General features: G+C 42.5%; 1 protein-coding gene across 7 annotated transcripts in view; it reads right to left on the bottom strand.

Moving 5' to 3' along the window:
• Positions 1-3,720: 3,720 nt before the first annotated feature.
• Positions 3,721-19,117, bottom strand: part of SEMA6D (semaphorin 6D) — a 54,527-nt gene continuing 39,130 nt past the window's right edge. Inside the window, exons 2-19 of one of the 7 annotated variants that reach the window (XM_079768958.1) lie at positions 17,882-18,044; positions 17,382-17,493; positions 16,763-16,823; positions 16,571-16,633; positions 16,361-16,462; positions 16,038-16,128; positions 15,473-15,592; positions 14,691-14,779; positions 13,798-14,015; positions 13,556-13,687; positions 13,095-13,250; positions 12,831-13,004; positions 11,889-12,029; positions 11,715-11,792; positions 11,225-11,286; positions 10,772-10,828; positions 9,108-9,263; positions 3,721-7,418 (exon numbers count right to left, since the gene is read on the bottom strand). In XM_079768958.1, coding sequence (XP_079625084.1) covers positions 6,130-7,418; positions 9,108-9,263; positions 10,772-10,828; positions 11,225-11,286; positions 11,715-11,792; positions 11,889-12,029; positions 12,831-13,004; positions 13,095-13,250; positions 13,556-13,687; positions 13,798-14,015; positions 14,691-14,779; positions 15,473-15,592; positions 16,038-16,128; positions 16,361-16,462; positions 16,571-16,633; positions 16,763-16,823; positions 17,382-17,493; positions 17,882-17,990 — 3,210 coding nt within the window. In that variant the 5' untranslated portion in view covers positions 17,991-18,044 and the 3' untranslated portion in view covers positions 3,721-6,129. Of the gene's footprint in view, positions 7,419-9,095; positions 9,264-10,771; positions 10,829-11,224; positions 11,287-11,714; positions 11,793-11,888; positions 12,030-12,830; positions 13,005-13,094; positions 13,251-13,555; positions 13,688-13,797; positions 14,016-14,690; positions 14,780-15,472; positions 15,593-16,037; positions 16,129-16,360; positions 16,463-16,570; positions 16,634-16,762; positions 16,824-17,381; positions 17,494-17,881; positions 18,045-19,117 lie in introns of all 7 variants that reach the window. The other 6 variants (XM_079768957.1, XM_079768956.1, XM_079768959.1 and 3 more) reach the window with 6 other exon arrangements.

Genomic DNA, 19,117 nt, shown 5'->3' with positions numbered 1-19,117 from the left:
GTTAGCTTCTTCGAACATCACGGAGTTCATCCTCTTTGGTTGCTTTCAACTTACAAATCAACTCAATCTATAAATTTTTTTCCTCAAATAATTGATTTGGCATGTTCATTACGATGGCCCAGCACATGCCTGACTCACTGAACATTTTATTTTTTCACTGGATGTTTGGCACATACCCCTGAATACTATAACTATTCCACCATTTTTGTTTCTCTCATTATACATGAAGTGCTGGACAGAGGCCATCCTTTCTGATTGAACTCTGATATTCTCTTTCCCCCTTTCATGGAATGCGTTGGTGTGTGCACAGGACATGAATGTGAGAGTAGGTGAATTAGCCCTGAGTTTTGACGTGGCTGCCATCTGCATTTCTATAGTTGTCATAGCCCCACGAACCTCAGTTTCTGTACCTTGAAAATGGGGATGACAAAGCTTGTCCCTTTCCAACAGGAAGCATGTTGAGGATGAACTGAGTAGGCCTCAAAAGCTCCAAAAAAAACCTCAGAGAAGCAAAAACTTGTCCACACAACCCAAGTGCTGACCCTCTCATGGATACCAACTGTGCTCATCAGAGTTTCTAAATAGGAGAACACACACAAAACCTCAAACTAGATCTGTGATTGATTGGTGATCAACTGTGAGCCCGGCTGTTGGTGAGGCACAGGGTGCACAAACCAAATGTCCAAATCACGTCTCATCTATTAATCAGAGTTACAGGCCCCATGGAATTGCTGCATTCAGAGCAGTGGCCAGACCTGGCAGTGGGGGCAGGAGCAGCAGTGGCTTTCTAGACCAGCGCTGTCCAATATACAGTAGCTCAGTGGCTCTTGCTACATTCCAGGTGCTCAGAGCCATCCATGCTAGTGGCTACCATACTGAACAGTCCAGGAAGAGCGCATTTCCACCAGCACAGACGGTTCCACTAGTCCGGGCTGCTCGACCCTGAAAAACATCCCCCTTCTGCCCACTCTAACAATCTTTACAGTAGCATCAGGGGGTCCATCTCACACAAGTAAAGAACAGTTACAAAGAATAGTGCATAGGAACAAGTGTTATGTTTTCATACTTTCTTTCACTCAAACCCACCATGAGAGGCTAAAAGGAACCAAACTGCATGTTACAGAGACATTGATCAACCAGTAATCAATACCTAATTTTTAAAAGAATCAAATCATTTCCTGGCTGGTGTGGCTCAGTTGGTTGGGTATCATCCCATGCATTGAAAGGTTTCGGTTGGATTCAAGATCAGAGCACATTCCTGGGTTGTGGGCTCAATTTCCTGACAGGGGGCATGCAGGAAGCAGCTGATTCATGTTTCTCTCTCATGTTAATGTTTCTCTCTCTCCCTCTCCCTCTTTCTTTAAAAATCAATAAAAAAATTTAAAAACAAGAGAATCATATCATGGGACAGTGCCCAAAATATTCTATTTTCCTTTATGTGTGAATTTCAGTTGATTCATGGTCTGCATATTCAGGATTTGACCACTCTCCCCCAACCCCTCACCCCTATTCCCTGTGAATTAAAGGTTGGTTATGATAGGTCCAATTTTTCCTTGTTTATAGTATTATATCTAGTAGATAAAAGAATGTAACTTTGACAGAGATTTGTTTTGCATGTTATATATTCAGAAAAGGGTAAACATCACATATAGACCCAAGCTAAATGGCTTGAAGTGCATTGTTTATCATGCCTTATTTTATTACAAATTTCACATATCTCTCATATCTAACAGGAGCAAACCTCACACACCCATAAAAAGCCCACAAACCAAGCTATTGAAAGAGTAATATTTAAGCATAGCATTCATAAAATAGGTAATGGAATTGTAGAGTTGGCAGGTTACATAAAACTGTCAGAGATATGGATGTCAAACCATCTCTTTTCAAAAATGAGAAAACTGAAGTCGAGAGAGGTATAGTGCCACAACGTTGCTTGATGAGTGATGGAGTCAGGATTAGAACCCAGCTCCCAGACCTGGACCCAGGGCTTATTTTGACACTTTGTTCTTTGCCCTCCTCTGACAAGGAGGATGAAGATGAGCTGGGAAGGGAGGGAAAAAGGGTCGGTCCTTCTGGTACCTGGCCAGCATCTTGGCCATCGGGACACTGCCTTACATGGGAGACTCCCTTTCTTCTTAGCCTGCACCAGCATCTCGAGTGTTCCATCTGGTTTCAAAATTGCCACCCCCAGAGTAACCTAAATGCCTAATCACTGGGACTTCTGAACCTAGAGGACAGGTGGTCTGTCCTGGTTAATTAATGTGTGCCTTTACAATGTCTTCCTTATGAAAACTCCTTCTTTCAAATGACGCCGAAGTGTTCACCTTGAAGAATCATAGTTTTAGGGGGTCTGTAAATCTCCTAAGAAGTGAAATTCAGCTCTGTCTGTAGCATTCATTAAATTATCAAAGATGTCCACAATAGAAAAAGGTTAAGTCTGTCTATCAGGGGAGAAGAGAAAGAAAAATCAAAGAACCCAGGAAATCTGGTATAATGGCCATCAGGTCCAATAAACACCAATTCAATAGAAATAGAGAATGTAAATGAAAGAGATTGTAATGCTCAGGAAGCCCACAAAGAAACAGGATGAAGATAAATTTCTCTTGTCTCTTTCTTTATTCATTTGTTTAAATTCTAAGAGTTACAAATGGGCGTCTGCAGGTTGGTGAGAAGGTAGGACACCCCCCCTTCCCCGGCACTGCAGCGGGGTACAGGCTGACTTTCTGCATGGGGCAGGGCGCCCAATGCCAGTCGGCTCCATGACTAGTGGCACTGTCTTGCTGCCTACACAGCTGTAGTGGTGGTAGCTGTTAAAAGGGGGCAATTCGGCCTTCCGGTAACCGAGGTACTTGCCCTTGTACAGGATCCCTGCACTCTTCCTCGTATATCTAAACTAGAATGTGCCATGAGAAGAATGATAAAGAAGCCCTGATACCATCAACTAGCATGGGAATGCAGCACCCTCATTAGATGACATCATGTTAGAACCAGGACCAAGACAGGAATGTGGCAACTGCTGCTTCTGCAGAGATGCGGCTGGGGCTCTGGGGAAAAATGTGGCCATGGAGAGGCACAGGTGGGCTGCAGCCAGGACAGCAGCTGGGCCCAGGAGAAGTCACTGCAAACACTCTATTGTTTCTCCCAGGAGGGAAGTGACACCCTCAACGTCCACCAGAACCAATGACAGCAGTCACCAACTCATTCCATGCTAAGGCAAGAACTAAATGGAATCATAACTATACCTTCCATTTCAATATTTGGGGAGGATATCTATGCATATGTTCTATTCAGTTAAAACAACAGAATTGAGAGATGCCATATATCAAGTCGCAGGACATGTTCACGGGAATCCGGGATACCAGCTATAATTTTGGACTTAAAATGACATTGAAAAATGTGGGAATAGAAATCATGAATTTTAAAAATGTCTGTTGAACCAGATATGAGGACAAGTAAGCCACTAGTATGTTTGCCCTGTAGCTCCTGACTACTGATGCAACACAGTTCATCTGGTTTTAAAAATCATTTCTCAGTGTTTCAGGAGTCTACCCATCGGTATCAGCCTTCTGAAAAGAGAATGCTGGTGTAACCCTGACTGGGTAGCAAACATTCCAGATAAGAATGTTTTGGTAGATTTTTAAAAAAAGAAATTCTCACTGGTGTTGACTCAAAACTATTTTGAAAATATGTTAAACCTCTTCAATATCAAAAGGCAGGAAATAATGATTTATATATTTTATTTTGACTTTACATGCGGTGTTAAAAACCCAAAGTACATATTATTTACACATCCACAATACAAGTTTACAAGGTATCTATACATGTTAAAGTACTCTATAAAACAGTATAGAGCCACTTCACTTTAGGGTTACTTTTTATGCCGTAACATTAAAAAAGATACAATCTGTGTTTACCTTTGCACAAATGGATAAAGCATTTAAAAAATTAAATTAACAGGATAGAGACTAGATTTAATGTTAGAAATCTCAACATAAATACTGAAGGAACTCACATTACAAACGACAAGGCAGCACAATGTTATAACATGTTACCGGGAATCACACAGAGTTACCGCTCCGTTTTCCGCACGCCAGGATTAATATTGGTAAGGTGAACTCAAACACGTTTGTTGGCGGTGGACTGAGTAGTGTTTATCGTTGGTTGGTTTAATTTATTATTAATCTGTAATATTTTAGTTGCAAAGATGAAGTATTTCAAGAACAGACGTTTTAGCTTTTGAGCTTCCAGCGATCTCAGGGAATTGTGTTCTTTATAAAACGATATTCTCAAAGGAAAAGCATAACTGTATCAGTATTCTACATCTTATATAAAAATGCTCTGGTCTTCTGACCCATCCTCCCCCAGGAAATGTATATCATCAGCATTATCACAAGGAATCAGCTGAACTTATTTGTCTGACTTGGTCAGGAGCATTCCTCTGCCTTGTTACTATCTAGGTTGGGGTCAATAAACCACCGTGTGACTTGCAGCATCGTAACTGAAACAGCCATTGGATTGCCCATCAACAACTGCACGTGGCTTCTGCAAAGCTACGAATCAATGACTCTATGGTCTCAGCAGGTGTCCCATGACCCAGGAAACCTCATTTGACTTCACAGTATCACTGTTTCATCCTTAGGAAAGCAGGAGTGGAATGTTTATCACGGCAAAGGACATAATGCTGCGATTTGGGTGGACTGCTTAATGGTTCTAGGTTGTTTATTTGATTTTTTAAAAAGTCTCTTCAGGTGCTGGTTGAAAAACATTTACAACTGGCACTCAGTAAATGATGTGCTATACTGAAAACACTTGACATATTTTAGTACTTCTATCATTCTCATGAATAAGGCACAAAATGCACAGATTCAGGTAAACCACATGTAATATTTACAGTATATTGTCATTACCTGCATGACTTAGGAGGAAATTCTCACACAACACAACATAGACAACGTGATTGCACCACTGTTAGGTTTTCATAGACCGTCTGTTAAGCCAATTACAATTCTTTTCACTTTTCCCTCTATTGTCTTTTTTTTCAATTTTAAATCTTGGGGGTAGGAGGAGTTAAAGGAAGAGAAATTTTACTACATGGGAAAAACTAAACACAATCAAACTAAAACCTTATTAGTGTGTCAAAGTTAAATAGAGTGACTCAGGCTCGGATTCACAGTGGACAGGTAAGTTTTACTACTGAATACTGTTGGATAAATCAAGGATACCTCTTAACATCTCTATGTCCTTAAGCTGGCAAGACTGTAATAGAAGTTTTAATGAATAGCAGCACAAAATTACTTAGAACTCTTACATTCTGGCATTGGGTACCACGTAAGTCAATCATAGTGATGGTCAAATCAGCCTTCATTTTATTTATTTCTCAAAGCTGAACACAATGAACTGCTGTGGGAAGTAGTTATTGTCTCTTGTTCAGTCATGCTCAATGTAAACAACTCCATAGCACAAAAAGATGCAATGGACACCTAACCACATCCTAGTGGGTACAGGATGCACCCACACGCACACACGCACATACGCACACACCCACACACGCACGCACGCACACACAGCTCATTGGTGGCATGAAAAAAATTGCCCCACATGGAAAAAAAATGCTACAGTTTGGGTCAAAGACTGAATTTTTAGCAAATTGTTTGGTAATCTACAAGTTTGTTTCTTTGAGACATTACCATTGTTTTTGACATTTGTGCAAGAGGCAAGGTGAATGCATACATCTTAAATGTTCACATTGAATGGGAAGACCACCCATAATAATGGCAGTCTAAGTTGAACCCATTTTCAAGTATTTGCTCACAGATTCTTCTGTGCACTGTATTAGCTCTTTACCCCGGGGAAGGTAGCCCCTCGGAGCTGGAGCTATACTTCTCTTCCGCTTCAAACAAAAGAAATGGAATGGCCAGCACCTTCCTTTGTTTCCAGGCAAGTACACAGAAGCCTCGCTGCAGTAGCTACATGTGGCAAGTTCCGATGTTGCCAAAGTGAGAGAGTTTCTTTGGCCACTTGGTTCTCTTAAAAGACAAGTGAGTCTCTTATCTTAAGGTACCCTTACAACATCATCCTCGCAACAATGTGGACAGCAAAAAGCCACACGGGGAACAGCACACTGGAGGCCTAGTAAGTGTATTTGTTCAGTGGTCTGACAGAGGTGGTTTGAGGAGCAAATGAAGGCTTTGGTGGCACGTCAGGTTTTAAGGACGGTGTCCTCTTTAGCCCCGTCCTAGGAAGGGTGCCATTACTGGTGTAGCTGCTCTGTCTGGAGAGGGAAGGCTGCAGGTGAACACTCACTGGTGTGCCCTGAATGTAGTCCACCTTCGCCCCTGTGGGTGTGGGCATGTACCCGCCACGGTTCATGCTAGACTGTCTCGATAACAAAACACCATTGGGTGAGTTTAAGTTTTTAGGCATGGCAGATATAGAGTGCCTCTGGGAGGAGTTTTTGTGGTAACCTCTTTGTCTTTCCAGAGAAGTCATGGGGACCCCAGGAGTGGTGGGGACGTCCACTCGCTTGGTTGGGCTATTTCTAGGGAGAGTTGAAGGAGGAGAGTAGAGCGATGCCTCCCGGTTAGGGACCTTGGGCGGTACCTCAGACATAGGTCCCACGGGATCCAGCATTAGGGTCTGGTGGGCCATCTGGATGTCTCCCATGATGGCTTTGGGGTTACTATTTGGATCATTTAGATGCTTCAGGAGATCATTGAGGGTATTCCTGGAATCCACAGAACGCCGGTGATCTCTTTTACTGGATGACTTCGTAAGAGGGTGATCAATGTGTTGAAGCTTCTTTTCAGCTTTGTGAGCATTGGAGTTTGAGAAGGACGTGTTGTAGTCGTGGGTAGCGTTAGGAAGAACAATGGCACTGGGGATATGCCCGTGACTTAGTGGGGAGTGGGGTGGAGGACTAGAAGGAAAAAACTGGGGGGTTTCTTTCCTTGAAGCTCCATGGCCATGGGCCTTGTCTGAGTGGCTCTTCATGGCCTGCAGGGTCTTCTGGTGCAGCACAGGTGTGGACTCAGGCGTGGGGAGTGCAGCCAGCTCAGGGGGTTGGCCTCGATGGTCCATGACCATGGTTTTAGTATCTCCGGTGGGCGGCAGCTCTTTCCGACTGGTCAGCAGGTTACTATACAATTTGGGAGAATCAATATTCTGCTGATATTCCTTGACCGGGCTGTCAAAGAGACCATTCAGTTTGGCAAAACTTCCACTGGAGTCTGTGCACGACTGGGCAGACTCTGCATCTTTGTGGATCTTCCGGTTTTTCCGAACGAACATATCACGGTAGCAGTACACAGCCACCCCTGCAATGAATGCACCCAAAACAAAAGCGGCAAAGACACAGGTGATGAGGACATTCATGTGGACCATCTGGTTGGACTCTCCAGACTGAACTTCCCATCGTACACCTGCAACAGACACAGGGAAGGAGTCTGAGTGAGGTGCTCTGGAGACAATACCTGCCAGCAACAGCTTCCACTGAGCCAACGCTTAGCTTGGAGGGTGAGGTAGACTCTAAATTTCCATTTATTTTTTTTCTTTAATTACAATGGGATCCCCAGAGACATCTGATTGCTGCAAATGCCAGGATAACTCTAATCTCCCATTGATCTGTATTCTCTGCCTTCTTTCCCCCACCTCCTCTTCTGTTGTTATATAACAGAAATTTTAAGTGTTCCTACCTAAAAATTAGAATTATAAAGTGTACATTTTCTAAATGACCTGTTTTAAACTCACAAAATGTTTTATCTCATGGTTTTCTCCTAATCCATAAATCTGGATTAAAAGGCAGCTGCTAGGATTAGGGGCATGTATGAATTGGCATAAATATATATTATGCTAACATAATTATGCTACCTTAACTGAATAAAAACCCATAACTTGTTCACAAACTAAAAGCATCTGCTTGGTCATTGTTAGCTACAAAGACAGACGTTCGTGTTTGCTTTGATTTTTTTTTTTTTCATTCCATTTTGGGGCGAAGCCCTCTTGGACTGCCTGCTATGAAAGAAATCTAAACAGTCTCAGGAAATATACTTTGCATTTGTTAAGTAATATGATTCAAATATCTTGAAATATTTAGAAATATTTAAGTTAGACTAGAAGAAGAGTAAATTAGTTTTTAATTATTGGGATTTTTAATGCAACCACAGACATCTAACAGTCAACCAAAGAAATGTTAGTTTAAGAGGTATCCAAGTCTGTTACATGCTATAAACACAGCTATCCCAGAATAAGGGAAGTCAGAGGGATTCTGAAGGCTTGGTGGCTTTAGGTTAGTACCAAGGCCTTGGAACGTTAGTCATTTTTAATCATGTCCAGGGTTATGAGATTGAGTGGCATTTTGAGAGACAAAGAATAAAGGTAGAAATGGCACTACTAAAGAAAACAAAGCAGAAAGAATGATGATAAAATTATGTACAGTGAAAATATATAAAACCAAAATAAACAGGTATAAATCATAAATGACAATGTACGGTCATAGAAACTGATTAGAAACCTGATTCCAAAGATGAGTAAGTGCTAAAGAATTGGTTCTTCTTTTTTCCGGAGTAATATACCTCATTAGCCTACTCCATAGGCAGCTATGTTATAACTGCTTCTATGATGGGCTGTTGTGTTTTATTGCTTGTAGCCTTCAAGCAACTTAGCACCTCACATGTCCTTTTCATAATGCATTTTGAACGGTAGCTAAACAAAAGACTGGGACTGGTTCTTAGGCAAAAATATCTGATACCTGGGTATTTGCAATTAATGAGTTTTGGTTTCTGATGTGGCTGAATGACCCTTGAAATTCTCTGATATCTAGAAGTCTCCAGCATCTTCAGACAGAAATCAACAGATTAGGTTGTCTGAGTGGCCGTTTCACCACCTTTTCTTTAACAGCTTTCCACCTCTTTCATCTTTTAAGGAATGCACTTCAACATATCCACAGAAAACCACGGGGACTGCGGCCGCCGAGGCGGTGGTGACACTGGCAGCAGCCTCTCTGGCTCTCCTCTGGAGAGCCCTAGGTCCTAGACTCCAGAGCTATTAGGAATCAGGTTTCCACTCAGTGAGCGATGAGTCTCCTGGTGAGGCCTTACCCTTTGGGATACCTGATAAAGGATCAGTAAAATCAGAAGTGTTTGGGTCATCTTGAACTACAAATTTCCGGGAGCTCGTCAGTTTAGGTCTCCAGGTATCAACCACTTTGCGTGTGATTTGTGGGGTACTTGCTACTGTGGTAACAGAAGATGAAGATACCTCCATGTCTGTGGTGGCAAACAGATTTTTTTTTATTAACGTGGGAAGTGTCAGCAGATTTTTCTGACTGACCTGTGGCATTTTTAAGTACAGTTGAGGTCAATTTTAGGAGAAAACCAGTTCTAGGATTTTATCAAAACACATCCACCAAGACTACACCAAATCCTGTCCTTGCAAGGGAGAACTAAAAACTAAAAATGGACAATAAAGCTATATTAAGCAGATTTCAAAATTAAACATCCTCAAACGCTCCTATGGAAGCCTCTGGGGTGATGAATGACACTCAAGGAATAGGTAATACAAATCACGAAGATTAATTGCTACTTTTCTCATCCTTTGGTGAGATAACATCATTTCATTTCTTTTTGTGTAAATTTTCCAAGCACTTGCATAGATGGTTGGAGGCTGTCTGCCTGTCCTTCACTGGCGAGCCTAAGTGTAGCTTCATCAGAAAGCAGCTGGGCAGGTCCCTGTAAACAATGGGTTTGGGACCTGATGAACCAGCTCTGCCTACGCTGTCCTGCTTTGCCAAGGACCCCCATCCTCCTGCAGATTATTCACTGCACTGAGGGGGCTCACTGCCCACCGGGAAGCACTGGAGCAGGGATGAACCTTGCCCGTGAATTCCAAAATGCCCAGGGAGTTTCTTCCAAAGAGTTAGCAGCAACTCATGCAAAAGGAACAGCATTGACAAGCTGAATTAGGATGTTCTGATGCATAAGATCTGCCATCCCCTCCCCTCCCCCCTTTCCCAAGGAATGAAACTGCTGGCGAGTTTTAGAAGCAGCAATAGGATTGGGAGTGACTTAATCTCTTAGCCTGCCTATTACAGATTCCCACCAAATAGGTTTTCCCTCACAAATGTAAGCATTTGGTTTTAGGTTCAAAGTCCAGAGATCCCACTTCAGACTGGTGTGATGTTCACAGAGGAAGACTCCAAAAACAGACACAGAGAGAGGAGCGTGGGGAGCCCACTGAGCACCTTAATCCATCGGAAACCAGCTTCATTCAACCAGGAGCCCTTTTCATACCATTGAGACCGCAACATTCAATGTTTCCCAGGATTACCGCAAACCATTCCAAAAAGACCTCTAAGATGTATAAATACACATTTTGGGGAAATGTGTATTTGTTTACTAGGTCTGAGGAAAGGTGAGGAGAGAAGGGGGACAATAATGATATTCGGCCATCCATTCCATCTAGATGGCCAGAGGCAACATTCACAATGCACAGGTGAGAAGAAAGCTTGGTGGTCACGTGCAGCTGGAATGCAATCTATGTGAACTCATTTGATTTTCCTTAGAGGATGTGCCTTGGCCAATGATGGACTGTTCACATGCTCCACAGGGTGAAGTACTGAGTCAGAAAAAGTCTGTTGGTACCATCAGTGGGGTTATGAGTCAAAGCACAAAAATGAAGGGCTGCCAAACTGCGCAAAAGGAGGGGAGAAGGGGCTGAAAATGCTGAACTGAAGGAAAGAAAAGGTTGTTAATTCAAAAAAATTAAAAAAACTAACCAGATGTTGGACCGCCAAATATTTTGTAATCTGGTGTAGTTGAAGTAGGCAAAATTTCTAAAAGAATTAAAGGAACAAGTAATCAGTAAAAAAGTAACCAAAAGAAAGCAAAAAATTTATGAATTCCAATTAACTAAAAAAGTCAAAAGAAAAGGCTACCAATGAAAAGATTAACCTACTGGTTAGACTACCTTTCTCTAGATTTCCTACAAAATTGTAAATGGTAAAGAAAAAAAAAAAAAAAGTAAGATTCTCTAAGGAAAAAAAAAAAAAAAGAAGTAAGATTCTTCTCTAATGTATCCCCATGACCAAACAGCTCAGCTTTTGCGAAGTTTAAGTTAAATGCTAGGTGGTATGTGTCCTGAATCATTAAAAGGCTGGTTGTAAAATAATGTTCACGTGCAAAGGTGGTCAAAAAGAAGGGCCAGGAGGGCAAGGGCGATTCAGTCTTACCATCGCAGTCCCCGAGGTGGGCCGTGTTGCCGTATTCCGTGTCCTGTTCGTATCCTCCAGCGCTGTGGTTATGGGAAACAAAGGAGTCTCTGGTTAACAGCCTTCACAGGAACACAAGTGACAATCAGAGCAGAACCAAGAACATACATCGATTAGTAGTAGGAATGGGCAAAAAGGGGGGGGGGGAATGGACATTTCAGCAGAGCTTGCTAACTGGAGTATTTCTGTTAAACATTTGGTAACTGGAATGTTTAGGAGAGCAGAAGAGACTGCCTATGTCCCTCAGGTATTAGGCTGTCTATAATCTCGCTTCCCTCTCACAGTTCCAGATTTTCCTTTTGTAAAAAAAAATACCCTCCCCTAAAACCAAAAACGGGGGCAGAAGGGGTGTAGTGTTATTGGAAATTTTCTAAAATTTCTAGCTTTGCAGACCCTGGGGAAGATCGGAGCAGGTGTGGAGCTCTTGGCTAATGTGGCAAAGTATACTTACAGCATCCCTGGGGTGACTCTCCCACAGGTCCCCTGGCTTAACCAGCCACAGTAGGGATCTCGAGATGCAATACAAGACCTGCACAAAACCAAACAGAATGACACTTGGATTTCCTTGTCATCAAAGGTCTTAATGCTGCACGACCCCAGGGTAAGAACAGAAACATCAGCTTACTTTTTACATGATCCATAACGCTCGCAGCGACTGAGGGGCATGCGGATTACGCAGCTCGAGAATGCCACATACAAAGTGTGGTGATCTTTATCCAACTGTAATGAGATGACCTTTCTGTCCTCCTCGTTCTCAGGATTACACCTGTAGTGTGGGATGCGTTTTGAAGCCATACGTTTAGTAAGTCAAAAGCTACATGACCTATACAGGGCAAGTGAGGTTTGATTTTTGCAATTACTGAGAGCTGGGGAGGTCGTAAGGGATATTCTAGATAGCAAACCAAGCAAGTACATAGTTTGGGAAATATTAATCCTGTGATTCATCTTCTACTGCTATGCATGCTTGGTTACATTTCAGGAAGATAAAGCATTTTTTAAAGATTGCTTTCCCCTTCTGATGATCGAAGGGAATTATATTTGTGAAGACCATGTTGGACTGTAGAGGAAAAAAAAGATGTTTTTAATGCCGTTAAATCTTCCTGTGCTAGATGTTTCTCCTTAGTCTCTGTTGCTCCATTTCTCTCATCTATTTCTTGACTGTTTTAATGGTCTAAATAATCTTGTCTATCAGTGGTTGGAAGAATTATATTCTGTTTGTGCCTGTGAATGTGTGTGTGCTTGCCTCTGTCTGCTGCGTGTAGCATCCTGAAATTGATCTACAAGGTAGGAGGGGTGGTGCTGAAATGCTCTCATCTTCCACAGGTGAAATACAAGGGCTGAATTATTTTTAAACTCATCAACTGCCCACCTCCAAGCTCCAGTGGACTCAGGAAGAAAACAAAGCCAGGATTTATTTCAGTGAGAGAAAAAAAAAACACAACAAAACCCAAAACACTAATATGCCAAACCACTGCTAATTTAGAGGGCTGGAAGGAAATGACTAGATGAAATAAAGTCCGGAAATTTTTGAGCAGTGCTGAAGAGTGTTCTCGTAAAATATACCTACTTTGCATGGTTGTATGCTTCAATCTCTTCCAGTAATACGCTGTCATTCAGAGAGAAAGAACTGGTCTTTGCCAAAATTTTAAGTACCACGCCAGCTTCTGAGCCAACAAAGATGACAGTGTAGTTCTGGTGGGGTCCGGCGGAATGGTCCACGGCGATGGCTGTCAGCCTGTACCTGCGGGAGGAGGTGAGCCAGGTCAGAGGAGGAGGCCAGCAGGAAGAGCAGGTGTGAGTGGGAGGGGCTGCCATGTCTGCATAGCTTTACCTGATCCGAGTCTTTGTGAACCAGGGCTCCTCTGCAATGGGTGGGACGGCAGAGTCCATCAAGGGGTGGGATTTGATGAACAACAGGGTTTCATCCGGGAAACCGATAGAGGTTTCATAATCTTCAGCAAGGCCATGCTTTGCACAACAGCCAGGCCTGAAAGGAAAACAGTGTGTGTGTTCCCCCGCATCATCAATGGTATCTAAGGAATAAGTGTCCATTCTGAAAGAAGAGGTCAAGAGAAAAAGAAGAGAGAGCAGCACCCAGAGAGCAATGCTATTTCCCCGACTCGGTGGGTTCTTCACCTGCTCACAGGGCTGTGGGACTGACTCCTGTGCAGTCCTGCACAGAGACCCTCCCAGCATGGGAAGCTGGCCCAGCTGCTCGCTGAGGACGGATGCTTCCAGTGGCCAGATGGTTTTGTTAAAGAAAAAAAATCCCTTCCCATCCTTTTTCTTTACCTTGGCGTTGGTACTTTGTCTTCAGGGACTGCTGTCCAAACAGAATCCGGAGTTTTCTGTTCTTTAAATCGTCCTTTGAATACTTTCTCAATGTCATCCATGCTAAATGCACAGACCGCAGACCCAGGAATGCTGAAAAAGAGGAAAACCCATCAGAAAACTGTCAGGCCACCACGGGCCCGTTCCTGGGTCCCACCAGCAAAGACAGAAGGTCTTCTGAGTTGCCCGGGATCTGTTCTCACCTGTTGAGCTGTGTGGTGAACACCCCGACCACCGTGGGGATGCCATTGATTTGCATTATGTTTGTAATAGACTGCAGGACATCAAAGTAGAAAAACGAATCCCCGGGGACAGAGCAGTTAAGCCGAGCCTTCAGAAACGAAGTCCAGTGTTTCTCCAGGACCCGCTGGGAGCCACCCATGTCATTCTTACATATGCGGGCCACACGGGAATAGACAGCCTGCCCGAGGGACAAAGCAGAGGAAGGGGCTGTGAGCGTGGAGGGGAATGAAAACCTAAGCTCCTATGCATGGGAGGGACAAGAAAAGCTAAAGATGTATCTGGTTCAGAAGAATCTAGGGAGCAGTAGACTAGGGGTGTAAACTAGATTTACCTGGGAGAAAAGGGGCCATTTACCTGTTCTGCCAAAAAAGCTCCCTTAGACGTGAGCTACTGAACCGGCTGAATGGAAATCATTCCCGCACTTGGTCTCTCACTTTGCTTCTCACATTGCTAATGAAGTGTGCCCTCCTTAAGCCTGGCCCAGAAGGGGTGGCAAGACTTTAAACTCATATGGGCTTTTACCGAAGCACCCAAAATTAAACAAGGGCCTCTACTTTCCATCCTGCCTCTGACACAGGGAAACACTAAACTCTCAATGGATTGCTAAAGAGTTAAAGAAGCATCCACAGCTCAAGGGTGCCTGCAGAGCCAGAAAACATGAAGTCTTCTCAAGGCCCGAGGCTGCTGTTCCCATCCAAGCCATTGCTCAGCAATTATTCTCATGACAAGCTGCCCATCTCTCTTCACTTGGCCCTAAACATAGTGAGAAGAACATGCAAAGGCCATATCTCTACCAACGTGGGCTCAATTCCATGCAACAAGTCCACAATACAAGTCAAGCGCATATACTTGCCTTGCCTAAGTTATTATGTTCCACAGCAATCTCTCGAAAGAAGAAATAGACATAGTTTCCATATTCTATGGCATGAAGAAAGTGTGGTTCTGTAAGAAAATGAGAAACAAACTGGCTCTTAAAAGGTAATTCAATTAGTGTCTGACCCTGACGGCTAGGCATGACTGACGGTTTCAGCTACATTCAAGCCAATGGGAACTCGGACACGCCGATGAGTTTGAGAAACCCCGACATGGGTGAGCTGAAGCTCCAGGGGACGCGGAGTCTTTAATGTCAGCTAATGGACTGTAAAAAGCCTACCGGGAACTGAACCATAGCAAAGGTCTTTGTTTCAACAGATTTATTCATTAACCTATTTAAGTAGGGAAGAAAACCTCTCATGTTGAGAATTAAAAAATCTTGATTTCTAGACTCCAAAGAACAAAATGACTCTGCAGATATGACCTAATCGACTCTCACTGTTGTTACCTTTCCAGGATAAGTAGGTGAGAGTGGGCAAAGAGTATCATGCGCATTGAGAGTTCGGCGAACTGGAACACTGAAATGGGATTTTTTTTTCTAAGTCACCTAAGATAAAATCCTGGATGAGTCTACTTTCTTGCCTTGGCTATGGATCTTTTCATTCCTTGTCAATGCCCCTATTCACAACGAAAGGGGCTCATCCTTGCTCTAAATAAACAATATAAAGCCATGCAGAGAATCTCCTGATGACCAGAGCTCCTGTTCCCACTCAGCCATCCCACTACCCTTGGTGATCCCACAACACTGCTCTTCAAAGTTACCTTTTATCCATTTGGAATCATATTTGATTGTGCGAAGGGCAGATCCATCGCCCATGCTTCGGTAAATAACAGCATCACTGGCCAAGAAGTCAGCCACCGTGGCAGAATATAGCTTCCCATCTGAAACCAAAGTTATAATTTGAGTAAAATAACCACAATTACTCTGTAGTGTGTTGCCCTGTGTAGTATGGTATACTCTTTGGAGCGCTTTCATCTGTTATCCCCATATACAGAAATAGAGCTAAATGTGATGCTCATAAGCAACCTGTGACAGGTTGGCCCATAGTGTTACCTAATTTTACAGATGAGGAATCTAAGCATCAAAAAGTCAAGCAACTTATTCAGGGTCACTGGCCTAGTTAGCAACAGTACCAAGTGTCAGAATACTATATTATAATATGCCTACTTTTAATTATTTTTTGGAAAAAAATTACATAGCGTTTAGACTTAGAAACACCTATACCAAGGTAGCTAGCCTAGTTATGAGCTTTTTTTCTTCCGTTAAATTCCTTATGCACCTTCAATGTCATTAATCATTTATATTCATTATGCTAAAGAACCTTACCAGCAAAAAGGGCAACATTGGTTTGTTTGGCATCAAATGGGCATCTTGCCAGGCCACTAATGTCTTCCCCATCATATTCTAAGGTATTCAACTACAAAAGAAAAATAAATAGTTGGTGTCAAATCTGTTCAATGTACCTGTTGGAAGGCAATACTGCTTTATTTGTACTGAAATTCTATTTGAAGAATTCTGTCTTTATTCTTCCATAGCATTAGCGATAAAACAAATTACTAGGTTATAGCAGAAAGGATTCAACTTTGACAGCATACTAGTGAAGAAAGGAAAATTGATGGAAAAAAGCACAACATATAAAATATACTTACCCTATAGAATCTACAAATGGGATTAAATGCGTTGGTACCACATACAAAAACCATCTCATCGTTTCTTGGAACAAATACTTTGATAAAGTTGTGGCATTCATCCTAAAGGAAGTAGCAATTACATTAATATTAGACATTCCATACTCTGACATTATGGGATCAAGACCACAGAAAGACACAACGGAGCAGGCACTTGTCTGCTTTACTTACCTTGTGTTTGCCTTTCATAGCACAGTTTTCTCGATCCTGTTGCTTTGACCGCCATGTCAGTTTCTGCATTAACCAAGCAAAACCAAAGCTCAGTTTTGAAGTGTGAACATTCTGGGAGGGGAGGGGAGGGGAGGGGGGCATTAGCCAAGTTCTGAGGGAATGCAAGTACATTTGCCAACTACACTAGCTTACCTTGCTCGGTATTACTTCTGTTTTGGGGATTTCATTTAAGTTTACTGTATAAACTTGATCCCTGTTGGAAACAAGGCAGTAAGTCATAGCATGCGAATGCATAAAAATGTTAAGCCGCTTCTTATTTTATTTTTACAGATCTGCCTTTATTGTGTTTTGGAGATCATTTGGATTTTCTCTGTCTCCAGCAAAGTCAACCAAGGGTACTTTTTCATTAGTGGGAAGCTTTTATATATCACTGTGGTGAGGGAGCAAAGAGAGCTCTTCTCCTCAGGCGTGGGTCAGACTGCTACTAGCATTAGCATAGACATACTTCTAATATTTGCTCGAATAATTCCAAGTTAAAAAAGAATAAAGAAAGATTTTTTTCCCCCTGCTGCTTTAGGAATAAAGAACGATGTATGATTTCTTGATGGCAGTAATAAAACAGCACCGCTGAAGGTTGCTGCTCTGTATTTTGTTCCTGGCACACAGCACTGGCTCTTCTCTGTGAATATTTTTGGCTACTTGCAATTTTTGATCACAATCACATATTAGTTTTTCATGAACTAGACACATTAATGCAAGCACCACGAGAGAAAATAATTTTAATCTAATAAACCAACGAGAGGAAAATTACCTGCCAGCAATATAAAGTGTGTCTCGAATTTTCAACATCAGCTGAAAGTCCAGCCGGTGCTGCGATTCATTGCCTGAAGGGCGTCCTCTAAAAACCGGATATTGCCTTGAATCTGCAAGTAAAAATGGGCTAAACCATCAGTCAGGATTACGGAGCTAAAGAATCAATAGACAGCATTGATTAGCTGTATATACTAGTTGTAGAAGGGTTTTAACTAAATTCCTCTCTTCGGGTCTTGAATATAAATGAATCAAAGACGGTAAATGTCAGCAAATGGTCTTTTTCTTTTAACAGAAAATATATAACCTGAATACGGGCTGTTATAGAAAAGCACCCAACAAAACTGTCCCATTTTTCCGAACACAACTGAGGATAAATTAATAGACAAAACATGTTTAAGGCATATAAAACTCTCTTTCTAAAAGCGAATAACACTTAGAAAAATCAAAACCAAAAAAGCTTCCTTCTTAGAAAAGGAGAATGTTCTGTAGATTACTTACAGTGATAGTCAACAATATTAAGGGGCTCATCATCCTCAGGAAAGCTGACTGCCCTCAGCTGGGAAATCATCAGGAGCAGCATGTAGGCACAAAGCAGGAAGAACCTCATGGTGGGCCAAGGTCAAGTCAGAGCAGCCCCTCCTCAGAAATCCCACTTAACTACCTAGAAAACAGGAAGAGTTTGGAAAGACCTCTATGCTGTGATGAACCTGTTTCCTTATTTGTAATCAGCTCAGTTTTCACCACCAGCTCTCTCCATGCCCTCCTCCCACCAGGAGCCCTGGCCGTGGTGAATGAGATATCTCTGAAAACACAGGCAAAAGATGGCAGCGTGCCAGGCCTGATTAAAGCATCTGGTGAGCATATGGAAGTTTTAGGTACATTTGCAAGAGTTTTTGAGGTAACTATGTATGGCATCACAGCAAAATCCCCGGAACCACCAACAGAAATGCTGGCTGCTGACTTGGCAAGAAGATGGGCAATGCTGGGATTAGAATTTTAATTAAACTCCAATCTGCTTCCCTGCCCCCAGCGCTGAAATACATCCAGTACAGCTTGCCTCTGCCCCTCGTAAGATGCCCAGGCTGCTTCACAAAGATCTGGAGAGCTGATGGTCCTGTCCCCTCATCTGATCGCTGCTTAAGGCATTGCCAAATTCCCAGCATTGTTCAAGCCTTAGCCCAAAATTCTCAAGTAGAACAGTTCCTCAAGCTTAGTAACACCAACAAGAAGCAATGGCATGAATGACCTTGAATCAGGGTGAAAGAGAATGAAAAGAAATTAAATGATTTCGCGATCAATCAATCAAGCAAAGCAGGGCAGGGATGAAACAGCACAGCTGCCGCCAGACCACTGGGGATGTCTGCATATTTACATAAAACCATTTGGACACAAACCAATACCCTAAGTACATCTGTCCTCTTAGCTTTATTGAACTTGAGAACCATACGGGGCCTTAGGGACCATCTAGTCCAACCTCCTCATTTTTCAGATGAGAAAACTAAGGGCTGGAAAAATTAAGGGACTCACGGAATTTCATGGAGCTATTTAGGAAATGAGTAGAGTCCAGTCCAGACTCACATCACCCGAGTCCCCTCTAGGGTCTTTTCATCAAATTCGATGATGGTTTTTTTTCTTCATTATAGCATTACAAAACATCTTTTGGGGATAATAAATACATTCATTATTTTTATTGGAGTGGTGTTCAAAGGTGTATGCATATGTTAAGTGTTATCA

Source organism: Cnephaeus nilssonii (assembly GCF_951640355.1).
Source record: "Cnephaeus nilssonii genome assembly, chromosome: 4".
In the NCBI taxonomy this organism is placed as follows: Eukaryota; Metazoa; Chordata; class Mammalia; order Chiroptera; family Vespertilionidae; genus Cnephaeus; species Cnephaeus nilssonii.
This window is presented reverse-complemented; position numbering and strand designations above follow the sequence as displayed.